General features: G+C 43.7%; 2 protein-coding genes across 6 annotated transcripts in view; both read left to right on the forward strand.

Annotated features, from left to right (window-relative positions):
* Positions 1-7755, forward strand: part of LOC106043342 (inactive cell surface hyaluronidase CEMIP2-like) — a 52885-nt gene extending 45130 nt beyond the window's left edge. For 2 of the 4 annotated variants that reach the window (XM_048071907.2, XM_048071906.2), the window contains 5 exons: positions 630-843; positions 1576-1677; positions 3382-3542; positions 4825-4934; positions 7424-7755. In XM_048071907.2, coding sequence (XP_047927864.2) covers positions 630-843; positions 1576-1677; positions 3382-3542; positions 4825-4934; positions 7424-7623 — 787 coding nt within the window. In that variant the 3' untranslated portion in view covers positions 7624-7755. Of the gene's footprint in view, positions 1-629; positions 844-1575; positions 1678-3381; positions 3543-4824; positions 4990-7423 lie in introns of those variants that run through there. The other 2 variants (XR_010834197.1, XM_067003787.1) reach the window with 2 other exon arrangements.
* Positions 1-12173, forward strand: part of CEMIP (cell migration inducing hyaluronidase 1) — a 108756-nt gene that overhangs the window by 38485 nt on the left and 58098 nt on the right. The gene's annotated exons all lie outside the window — the stretch shown is intronic.

A 12173-nucleotide genomic window follows, 5' to 3' on the forward strand; every position in this document is an offset into this window, starting at 1 on the left:
AGAAAGAAAAAGAAAAGAAAACCTTTATAGCTCATGCATCATTTTGATCCTGAAGCTGAGCTGAGCTGTTTATATAATTTCCTCTGCCTGAATTTCAGAATGGACACGATTGAAAACATACTTAGAACAGCTAGGAAAAAATGAACTGCAAGGGCCAGAAGATCTGGCTGCCTTGGAGCTTTTGTCATGCATGCCTAGGGCTAAGCTGTGCCTGCAGGCCAAGGCCATGAGATGCGGAGAGCCAAAGGGGGAGATGCCAATATTTCCAGGCAAGCCTGCACAATAGCGTGAGCACGCTAGCAGGATGCCGCCACGCCCAGGGCTGGAGGTGGTGCCTGCCACACAGACGCTTGCCCAGCGAAGGAAGCTCTTTTGGGCATATGGGCTGTAAGTGCAGCAGGTCTTGTCATGCCAGGACAGGAAGAAAGCTCGACCAGCATCCTTGCAGGACTCATTTTACAAGCGCAACTTGTGGGCGTGCTGTATTACACCGCTCTAAGACACAGTTGTTTGGTGTAATTGGGAAATAGGAGGGATAATGCAATTTAGCAAGTGCAGACCCTGCCTCTACTCAACCTTTCCTCTAAACACACAGAGGCGCTGAGCTCTCTGCTTGCTCTCATTTCCAGGTACCTCTTTGTTCACCTGCAAGCCCACGAAGCTCGGAAAGGCCACAGTTACTGCTCTCAGCAAGGCTGCGAACGTATTAAAATCACGGCGCATATGTACCCAGGGGGGTCCTGGAGCTGTGCCCCAAACCCCTTCCCACAGAGGCCACCAGCTCCCCAGCGCCCTGTGTCCCAGCGCCCAGCCAGGCCGTGCAGGGCGTGTGGTGCCCCACAGGTACCCAGCGCATCCTCCGTCGTGTTTGGGTTATGCAGCGTACGTGCATCCGTGTGAGGTCAATGCATTTTCACAACCCACAAGGAAAATTCATGGGGAATCGCCACTTGTGAATCTGATCGGCATCATGTCATGTGTAGGGCGAAGGATTTTACTCTAAATTTCTACAGCTTCTTGTACTATGTTTCAAAGATAGCCTCAAAGAAATTGCCCAACTGGAAGCATGTGAATGTACAGCCACAGCACTTTTTTCCCTTTTTTTTTTCTTTCAAACAAGAATAAAAAGATGCTTGAGAGGGCTCAGACTGGATTAGCTTTGAATTCCAATGCACAGCATTACTGTTGAATTTCAGACTGGGAAGTAACTCTGGTTAATGACAATAATCGGAAAATTAGAGCCAGGTTTTCTTCTCATTTACTGTCGGTTCACCCCACTGTAAATTCTGTAGAATTGTTTCAACCTCATACAAATCTGCACTTGATTTTAAAGCCAAGCAAAATGTATGAGTCATATTCAAGTTGTTATTCAGTGGCAGAGTGACCATCAGAGGTCCTTTCCAACCAGCGTTACCATGATTCTTTGATAAATGTTGTCTTAACAACAAACACTTACTTATGAACCGGGATCATAGTTTGAAAAAAATTAATTCTCCGAGTTTTGCAATCATGTATATGAGCAATGGTACTCGGTGCCATCCAGTTTTTAAGGTTCTGTCTCTCATGTAATTGCAGCTTGCTATCACTAGCACACCCTCAGTCAAGTATATGAGAATCCAGATCCAGTCTCTCAGCAAGGCAGACATACAAAGCCACTTGACATCTGCATTCATTAAGGTATGTGTTTTACTGTATTTGAAATGGTGATTAAACAGGGGAAACTTTATCTCCAAGGAAAGTTATTACGAAATCTTGCTGAGCCTTGGCAGGAGGAAATGGGAAGTTCCCCTGGAAGAGGCGAGTGCATTGTTCTCCCTCACAATTAGCTCCATTAGAGTCACTGGGAGTTCGTATTCTATTCAGATGAGGATTTGAGCCCTCAGGGGGAGAAAAGGCCTTTTATCACCTCAAAAGAAGAATTAACACCATCACTCTAATATGGAGGAAGTGGGGAGAAAAATACAACAGAAGTCACTGTTTACAAAGGATGTGGGGGAAAAAACAAGCTTGTTTTTCTGATTTTCTCTTCTGGCATTGCACTAAAAGTTAAAAATAACTGTATTTCACTACTGAAGGAGTTTGGAGCTGTCAAGTTATCCCTGCACATGCCTTATATCTCTGCCTGGATGGAGAAGGGTGACTGAAATAATTTTAGCGAGGACAGTTTCCCAGGTTTACATGTTACTGAATTATATTAATGCTAAAAAATGCCAAGCAAAGCTGGTAAAGAATCCTTACGGAGTGAGAGCAGCCAAGATTTCTCACCATGTGCTCTGGCTGCATCATCAAAAACTAATTCAACTCATTAAAAAGCAGGGGTTATTGGAGGTAACATCCTCACCTGCAGTGAATCGCAGAGACCTGCCTGTGGGCAGCACTCCACTCAGGGCCGTTGCCTGCAGATGATGGAGCCCCTCGTGCATTCAGGTGCAGTGGTGCCCTGCTCCAGCTCCCATGTGGCCACAAGAGCCCCAGTGGGTCTGGAGCACGCAGTCAGGGCAAGACACACAGCTGGGCTCTTTCTTTGGCCAGCAGCTCTGGTTTAGGTCAGCTTGCAGTTGTGGTTACTCCCTGCTCTACATGCATCCAGACTTAGACATATTGTGGAGGCTTAGAAGTATGAGCAAAAGATTTAGTCTGCCCTGCCTTTGCTTATTCTCACTCTCCCCTGCCCACCCATGGCCCAGACATTTGTGTTTCCCTTACCCTTGACCTATTGCATCTCTGAGAGCCTTTGTCTTTCCAAAAGCAGAGATTGTGGTGCATTTTGAGAGCTGAAACCTGAGGAAGAAGCCCTCGCTGGAGGAAGGGAGGGGAGTAGGAGTCACTTGTGCTGCAACTTATTTGAGGCCCTGGGACAGCTCTACCGAGAAGGAATATTTTGTTTTTGAAATATTTTTATATTTACATTTCCAGGGGGAAAAAAAATGTCCATGTGTTGCTTCTATTCCCCCATCCGCTGTCTCAGCATCTCTCCCGTGTTCCTTGGTCAAATCTGCCTTGCCAAGTGACAGTAATTTCACCCACATGAAAAGAATCTGTATTAAGACTGAACTAGGCATTTTACTCCCAGGATTCTCTGCTTCCCAAATGTATCTTCTTAATACACAAAAGATGTCAATCTCACTTCTCATGTTTTTGGTACCCCACTGGGCTTACCAGTGCCATTCAAACCTAATGTTTTTTTCCTCCTTCTGCCACTGACCAGATATCAGTGATGTCACTTCATCTGCACTAATTACATATTTAAAATTATAGGGTGTAAACGTGATATTTTCCTTGCTCATAACTCCCTTCTTATGGAAAAGCAGACTCAGAGTCTGAAGCTCCCCAGTCATTTACTGCCTGTCTCCATAAAACCTACCTCATTTTTTGTTGCAGATAAATGGTGCAGTGTTCCTGATCAATAGCCCTGGGATATTCTTCGTGGTGCTAGATGCATGTTCAGGAGCAGTTGTGAGTAGGCGGCACTTTGACACAGTTACTGGGGAAAATGCGGCCAATTCAATAACTGATTATGTTCAAACATTTATAAAAGAGAGGTAAGCAAAGTACTGAGAGCCCAGTTCATGTAGTGACCTGGGGCTGATAGACAAAGAGAGGAAAATGATCTACTTTCAGAACCGAACTTGTACTCTGAAAACATTTGGCAAAGATTGAATTATGTACAAATCCCAAATATCACCCAGATAATAAGAAAAGCACTGTCTTTCTCACAGGATTGCACAGATTAGAGCAGAAAGAGACAGACTTTCTGGAAAACTGGCAATTCCTTCTAAATTAACAATCCATTTTCCACTTTGAAGTAGATAAGGTCCGTGCAATGACATTTGCAGTCCTGTGTACGTATCCCAATGGCCAACAATTTCCTGGCAGCTGATGATTCAGTTTTCCATTTCTGAAATGGGTTGGTTTCTGTTTACTTTTACTGATTGTTTTTGCCTCTTTTGACAGATGAAAATCATAGGTGTGCCAGATTTTCCAAGACTTTTCTTGGGCAAACCAATGAATAGACCTGCGTGCCTGCGGGCTGTTACCTTGAATGTGTCCTGGCAAAGATCTGGATCATCTCTGTTTGTGTCTGTTCCACATTCCTTGTGGTTTTATGTGTCGCCACATAAACATGGAACAACAGAGATTTATAGATAAATTCTTGGCTGCTGGCAGAAGCAGGTCAAATAACCAGAAAACAGACTTTCAGTCCAAGACATTTCTGAGCAGTTCATGACCAAAGATTTGAACACTCTGGAGTTATTACATCTTTATTTATGCACATGAGTATGTACATGTATGAAATGTGCATGAAGTGACATATATGCACGTGATGCCTGTACATTTGGTTTGATTTTCTTGTAGGATGTGTATTTTTGCAAGGCTGGGCATTCAGCTAAATGCAACCAGTTGTGCCTGTAATTCATCACAGGTACAATTCACTGAGTGCTGAAAGCACATCTGTGAGGACCAGTCAGGCTGAGGCTTGACTGAAAATCGGACTCAGTTTATAGATGGTTTCAGCGTCTCAGGACTGCACAGTAACTGAATTTCTTCTGCAGCTGAGTGTCACTTTCTTAAAAGGGGTGCACTCACAGTCATTTGTGCTTGTTTTGAGTCTGTGTGAGGAACAGGCTTAATTTAGGAACGTATTTAAACAGAGGGTTTAGCTTATGAAAGCTTACATGTGATTGAAATCAAAGAGATTTAAGGTTGTTCTTAAAGTTAGGCAAGCTCTCAAGTCCTTTTCTGAATTAGAGCTTAAAGGTCTTGCAGATTCTTAGCAATTGTAATGTTTTGCTGTCATGCAGTAATTACTGTCCTTCCTTTCAGATCACTTGTTCTTGTGTGCTCTAGAGATATTGCAGACGTGGTGGGGAGCTCTGAAATGTCTGTTTTTACAAGGTTAGGTTCTGCAAAGCCTATTGTCTTCCACAAGGAAGGTAAATATATGTATTCTGTCCTACTTCTTTTGCCTGAGAATTACTGACTGGTGTGTCTACTTACAAAAATATGCACGTACTCACAAAGTGCTTATCAATATATTTGCTACTACAAAATATGCCTGTGTAATCTCATAAAAAAAAACTCTTAGCTCAGTGATGTTGAGAAGTGGGAGAGTTATTCTGGATTTTGACCCTACCTCACCAGTTTGCTTGCTGCAAATTTTTCATCCTAAATGGAGCTTTTTTTTTCTAACAACAACAGCAAATAATTATTTGATAAAGATTCCATCTCTAAAATTCAACTGCTTTTCAAGGGAAAATAATCACAAACTAAAAGGCTAATGAAAAAGAAAGTAGCCTGCAGTGAAATAGGAGCTCTTTATTTTCTTGGATGAAAGAAAGGTGAAATCACCACTCTTGGAAAGCTCTTACTGCAGACTTACCTTGAATTGCTGTAAGAAATCCATTGGTATCATTGGTCCAGAGAATCCAAGTAGTTTTGGATCACAGATTTTTATAGCTTTAGAGCATTCATTTAGAAATATTGTCACTGCACTTTCAAAGAAACAAGAAAGAAAGCAGGAAAATCATTGCAGAGGAGACCGGCCCAATCCTAATCCCGAGTGATACTCAGTCTGTTCAGTCCCAAAGTTTGTTCTCCTCAGGGTGAAAAAACAGCAAATTTGTGGGCATCTCCTCCCTGCAATGCCTTTGAGCAGCGCACTTTTTTGGCAGAACAGCTTTCAGTCTGAATTCCCTGTTTTTGATGGAATTAAAAGAACTGCTTGTGGAAACTCAGAGTGCAAAAAGCTGCCAGTCACATATTGCCTTTACCATGCTGGGTTTCCTTCTGGAAAACAGGGGGCTGTTGAAGTCCAAGTTTGGACAAATGGTTCGGGTGATAAGGATATTAGGAATACAGCCAGCTAGCTTGATTCAGATTCCACTTGCAGTCTCTTAAGCAGAGATCAGAAGCAGAATTGGTTGCATTTCCAGCTTCTTTTTTTTTTCTTTTTTCCTTTTTATTTTTTTCTTGCTGTTGCTTTACTGAAATTTACATCAATTTCTGGTTCAAGTTTCAAAGCTCATTCCTGTGACTATTCCAGGAGGAGGACAGCATAATCTTTACAGCAGAGACAGCATTTCACTTTGGTGCCTGTTTGATTCCTGAGAAGCTGTTTTTGCTTTCATCCTTTCAAAAGCAAAAATTTGAGTTTTTCTTTTTTGTTTCTTTGTCCTGGAACTTCATTGCTTCATTCTTTCTTCAAAGCCCTGACTACTTTTGAAAGGAATTTTTTTATTAAAAAGTAATCTTTTTTGTTTGCTTTGTCAAACTTTTTTTCCCTGGAACACCTGCGCCGCTCACTTGGGCACAGCCCTGCCAGGTCATTTTGGGAGCTCGGTTCAGCCGCCAGCCTTGACCACTCCTGGAGCACACAAAGGAGCAGGTAGGGCCACCACAGTGCCCCATCCCGAGGACACACCGGTTGGTGGCCATCTCCTTGCCCTACCTCTCCAGTGGGAAGTCAGGGGCTGTTGTGCTGGTGGCTGGCAGAGGGACTAAGCCACTGCTGGCTGATCCCATGTCGCCTCTGTTTTGCTTTTCTGAAGGGCAAGGGTGTTCACCCGCGTGTCTGCCCTGATTTCCAGTCTGGGTAATTATGTTCTGATTCATGAGCTTTCTCCTGCTGATTCAGGTATGTGCACTATTTGACTTCACAGCTCCAAAGGCGATTGCATGCAGGACTGTGTACAGCAGCCGCCGTGGTCCGCTCTGGGGGGCTGCAGTTCAGGGCAGGCTGGAACATTTCTCCCAAATGCTTATTGATGCTGCCAGGGATAATGCGCAAAAGCAATCCCCTTGACCCCAGCAGGATCAGGATTTAGGGTCTTGTTGCCTGGTTCTGCAAAACCTTATTTAAATTAGAAGTGTTTACAGGAATAGTCTTGATCCAACCATCTGCAAATAGCCTTGGGAGTCTTTGCAATGAAAAGCATAATATAAACACAAGACATTATTATTAAAATCAAAGAACACATAATGCCTTTGTACTTTGTGACAGCAGAGGACAAGAGCAGAACTGACATGGGGAACAGTTTATGCATAACAGGAAGAAAGTGATGTAAACTAATAAAAGAAGGATTCAAAATGCCTAACCATTTTCATGTAGTCAAATATGAAAAAGTACCAATGGTTAAAAATAAAGAGTAAAGCAATATTCCTGCTAACTCACATCTGGGAATCTCTCTCAGCTTATTGAAATACCTGTAGAGCTGTGATGCAGTGAGGGTACAGCTTCAGCAAGGCTCATTCCCTCTTTCATCCCTTTTTGCCTCTTAAGCATTCTGGTTTTTTTAATCCAAGGAAACAAACAAACAAACAAATAATAAATAAAAGTCTAAGAAGTTTCTGTGATATCCATGCTGTGCTGCTGATAACTGAATGGATCCACCCAGAGGGTCATGCTCTTGTGTCTGTTTTACAGGGAGTTTTGCTATGCTTGGCTATAAAGGACAAGCCAAGCCCTCCTGGATTAAAGTCCTTAATCACGCTGGTTATCAGAAAGCCGCTTCTCTACAGCATTATGTTCCCTTGAAGCTGAAAGAGTATCAATGTTCAGCTAACACTTTTTCTCAGAACCACTCAGAGCACATCTCTGCAGAGGCTATGGTGCCCCGCGATTAGCAACGGTGGTGTAACACCAACCAGGCAAGTCCAGCAGCTGTCAGCAAAACCTGCTCTTGTTTTTACGGGATTGTACCGAACCAATGTTGTTCACTTGTATATTTTATAACTAATAAATATAGTTTCATCTTACCCGCTATGGTAGAGTTTTATTTTTTAAACAGCGCCCCACAGGACAGGATAGGAAAAGCCTGTGGGCTGCGCTTCCTAAGGAGAGAAGTGTTTGAACATATCTACGATTTGGAGTCAGATGGTAAGTTTTAAAGGCAAAAACATGCTCTTCAGTATCATAGGGGCTGGAAATGAAACTTGGCATGGAAACTTTAGCAGCATCCAGGGAAACAGATGAACCTTCAGCAGAGGTAGGGAATTCTCCCATCAGTCCTGTTTTCCCTCCATTAATGCCTGCTTTTAAACCAACTAAGCGTCGTCCTCTATAGCATCTTAGGTGAACTCAGCAGCATCTGCTTGCATCGATGGGTAAGCACGTGGTGATTTTACAATAATGTCTTCTAATCGACCTGAATATATACGGTTGCAACAAGGAATTATAAATGTATTTCTGCCTGTAGCTAATGACTGGTGAAATGATGTTTGCCCAATTGATGTGAACATTTAATTAAAGTCCTACAGGAATAAAACTAAGGATAATGTATATGCTGTGCAGGGCAAAATGTTGCATTCCTCCTTCAGACAATGATTGTATTGACTTTCTGCTCCCATCGAGGACTGAAATACTGCTGGTATTAGTAGCTAATATTCTTTGGTTGCTTTTTTTGTTTTGTTTATGAGACTGCTTTTTGAAGTGAACAAAAAGGAAGAGCTTTGTATGCAAACTGAGAAACAAACTGATGATCTCACTGATGACAATTTAAGTACAAACTTAGCCTGAAATGATGACATGCTCATTTTGGTTTGAAGGTTTTTTTACTTGGTGACAGCAGTGAAGGGGAGGGTGAGTTCAGATGAGCATGTCTTTGTTAAAGAATTCTTTACAGGAACTGAACAAGCTTCCAAAATGTTCAAAACTGTCAAAAAAAAAAAAGAGGAAAGGTTGAAATTCTGATGCAGGTAAATAAAATAATTATGATGTTTCTTTTGTTGTTATTGTTTTGTTTACTGTTAAGCCTACAACTAACATCTTAGATTTGCTTTTTTAAATGCAGATATCACAAGCCAATCAAGGACACTGTTGGTCTTAATCTGTGGTAATTTTCTTTTTTTTTTTTTTTTTTTTTTACACAGCAGAGTACAAGAAAATGCACAGGTAGGGCTTGTTTGCTCACAGCATTTGTTTGATCATTTTGCTGATCGGTTGCTACGGTTTTGAGCGGGGGCATCCTACTGGGGAGAAAGGTAGCTCAGAGAGAAAGGCCAAGGTTTGGATTATTTGTATAGAAAAAAAGTGACAGGTCATGGGGCCCTGTCTAGCAGAGAGAAATCTGAAAAAGTAGCTTTACTTGTACTGCTCAAACGTGCAGGTGAGTGTGTATGTCCCTAGACGTGCCTTCATGTCTGTAATGAGTAGATGAAATCTATGGCCATAAATATCAGACACTTCAGACCTTTTCTTTACAGAATGACATGTTTTTTTTTCAAGCTTTTCTACTAAAATGTACTGATTTTTCCCTTGCTGTGTAGTACATTGGGACCCTTACATTTCAAGGCTAAACCTTGTGTCACGAGTGCCTCTTTTTTCCTTTGAGTTGCCGACAGCTGTCCACAGGTTATTCAAACAGGTAGGTGAAGGCTTTGTTACTAATGTCCCGTCGTTTCTTTGAAATTCTCAGAAATGGCCAAACGAGTTGCTACAGGGCAAGGTCAGCGTTTTGTTGGCCAGACTCTTGCTCCCTGGTGGGTTAGTCGCTCTGGCATCCGTGCATCGCGGCGGGAACTGACCTCCCCGGCTGAGACGCTTACCTCTACCACCTCACACTGCCTGGGTGAGGGGGAGAGGGCACCAAAAGGTTTGTGGGCAGAGGAGGAGGCCGTGGCTCCATCTCCACATCAGGGAGGAGAGGTGGGAGTTGGGTTCAGCCAGAGGTGAGGTCTTGGCTTGCTGGAGAGCGTGAAGAAGTTAGTGATGCTGCTCGGGAGAGGGAAAGTAACAGGACATCGCAGGCCTGCGCAGCCCCCACGGGGAGCGGCGGGACAAGAGGCCGAGTGGCTGGCACTGAACCTCTCAGGAGCAATCTGAAGTCCTTCTGAACTATTAGTACCTAATTGTTATGATTTCTGAGGCCACGCAGGGGAAGAAAAGCAAGATGTTTTTGGCTGTGAGCTTAAGCCCAGCATTGGAACAACTACTTACAGAGCGAGCCTTTACTTTCTTGGAGATTTATTTGATAATCTGTGACAGGTCCAGACCCTGGATCCCAATAAAACTTTGCCGAGCTCTAACCCCAGCCTGAGACTAAACAATTGGCAAAGGACAAACCTAGTGAAGGAAGGAGAGGAATGTGCCTAAACTTCTGAAAAATCTCTCTTCCTCCTCCCACCTCAGAATGAGAGCAAATGGCAAATGTCCTGGAGAGGAAGGCGTGGAGCCGTGGTGAGCTGGATGCAAACAGTCAAGTACCACAAAAGCAAAAAGAAAAATATTTACATCCTGATGCAGTTATTTGAATAGTTAAAAGCAGCAGCTCGGAGAGGTCTCAGAATGCTGTGATCCTCTGAGCTACTGCACACGCTTCCCTTGCCTTGGGAGGGAAAAAACTCTTTAAAACCAGGGACGCTCCGCAGAGGGTACAGTTCCTCAATGGACCCTTGGGACATTCAGGACGAGGTTTTCAAAGGCTGCTGCTAACTTGGCATGCACCAGAAGTCTGAGTGTGTGAAGCTGCAGGGTAAGTGCCATGTGGGTGTTATATTTGTGGAGAGCTGCCATATTCCTCCCCAGGATGTCCAGAGCGGGAATATCTCCACCCGCACGCTGGAGTCCTTGTGGACTGTGAATGCCCTGTAGCTAATCCAGGCATGTTCAGTACATCTAATGCATTCAGGACATACGGCCATCCCGCTTATTCCCTAAGCATTTCTTCAGTGGATATACTATAGCTCCTTCTGAAAGCATTGGCTTGGCTATCCATCAAGGACTTTCGCAGTAAAGTCAGTGCATCCTGAACCTCAGAAACTGGGATTCAGCCTCCCACCGCCTTGGTGCTTTGAAAATTTCATGTAGTGGACAAGGATTCGGTGAAATGCTGAGCACTTTGAAAGGATGTGAAACTGGAGGTCAGTCAGGCTCTGATAGGTGGAATGCTGTGAATTGCAAATGATTTAGTTTTAGCTAAGCCAAAAATCACTTCCTTTCCTTTTAAAGGTCTTTCCTTTTAAAGGTCTATAAGCCTTGGGGGGGGGGGGGGGGGGTAGAGATTAATTCTGAAAAAAAAAAAAAACAAAAAACACATATGTTTAAAATAACTCTCTTATTTCTGTCCCAAAATAGTTTGCCAATGAATTCATTTACAATGAATTTGCAGACACCTTAGTTGCCTTTAATTTATTCATTGTAAAAACTCCCTCTAACTCCAGCTCCTTTTAAGAAGATGTTCTTAAGAACATCAGGAGGCAAGGAGCTTGCAGTGACATTTATGAATGGAACATGTGAGCGGAACCTCCTTCCTCACAGGGAAAGACATTGGATAAATTGATAAGAAACTGAGGTTCATAGGGAAAAAAGTCAGACTTCTGCTTTTGACTCCAGTATTGATTTTATTGAAAAGTAGGGTCTTTTCGTGCATTTCGTCCACTACTTGCCAGCAAAAACAAACAGCTAATGGCTGGATGGCAGGCACAAGATCAAGATGAAGAACAGGAGCAGCTTTGCAGCCGTGCTGCCCTGGGACTGGGAAGGCATTTTCATTAGCCATCCCTCAAAATGCGTTTGTTTATTTGTATAGGGCATCTGAAGGCTTTAGCTATGCTCGCGGCTCGTGTGTGAAGGCTCCTCTAGCACAGGAATGTCACTGCAGCAAGAGCTGACATGTCCTTGGGTCAAAAAGGCAAATGCGCTCATCAAATCTGTCTTCCCAGCTGGGGTTAAAATGCGAAATTTCCTGAGTGGGGCGAGAGGACAGCCGCTGCCGTGCGGTGTCAGCAAGGAGGTAGCGGAGGTGCTAATTAAACAACTCCTCCTTCTCAGGAATCGGCTTCCAAATTGAAGTTGGCTTCTTTGCATATGAATGAGGAAATACGCAGTAGCTCTTCAGATCTAGCCAACAAGCCACTACAACCTCAGCATCAGCTTACGTTACCCTTTTTCTGGTTACAGCAGGCTGAGGGCCCAGCTTTGGCTGCCGGGAGCAGGAGGGAGAGCATTCACCCTGCTCGGGACTAAAAGGCAGCTTTTCCATCGGGATCCTGTGAGATTTCCTGGGGATGGCCCCAGATCCCTGTTTGGGCTGTGGCTGCTCTTGCCGGGCAGTGGCAGCAGCTGTCAGGGTGCAGGCAGGTTTCTTGCTCCTGTTTGATGTCTCTTTTTGGAGCCCCCTGGGAGCTGTTGCTTGCCTCCCATCCTTGCTGTGTTTGTAACGGGTGGCTTAATGCTC

This window comes from Anser cygnoides, chromosome 11 (genome assembly GCF_040182565.1).
Source record: "Anser cygnoides isolate HZ-2024a breed goose chromosome 11, Taihu_goose_T2T_genome, whole genome shotgun sequence".
Classification (NCBI taxonomy): domain Eukaryota; kingdom Metazoa; phylum Chordata; class Aves; order Anseriformes; family Anatidae; genus Anser; species Anser cygnoides.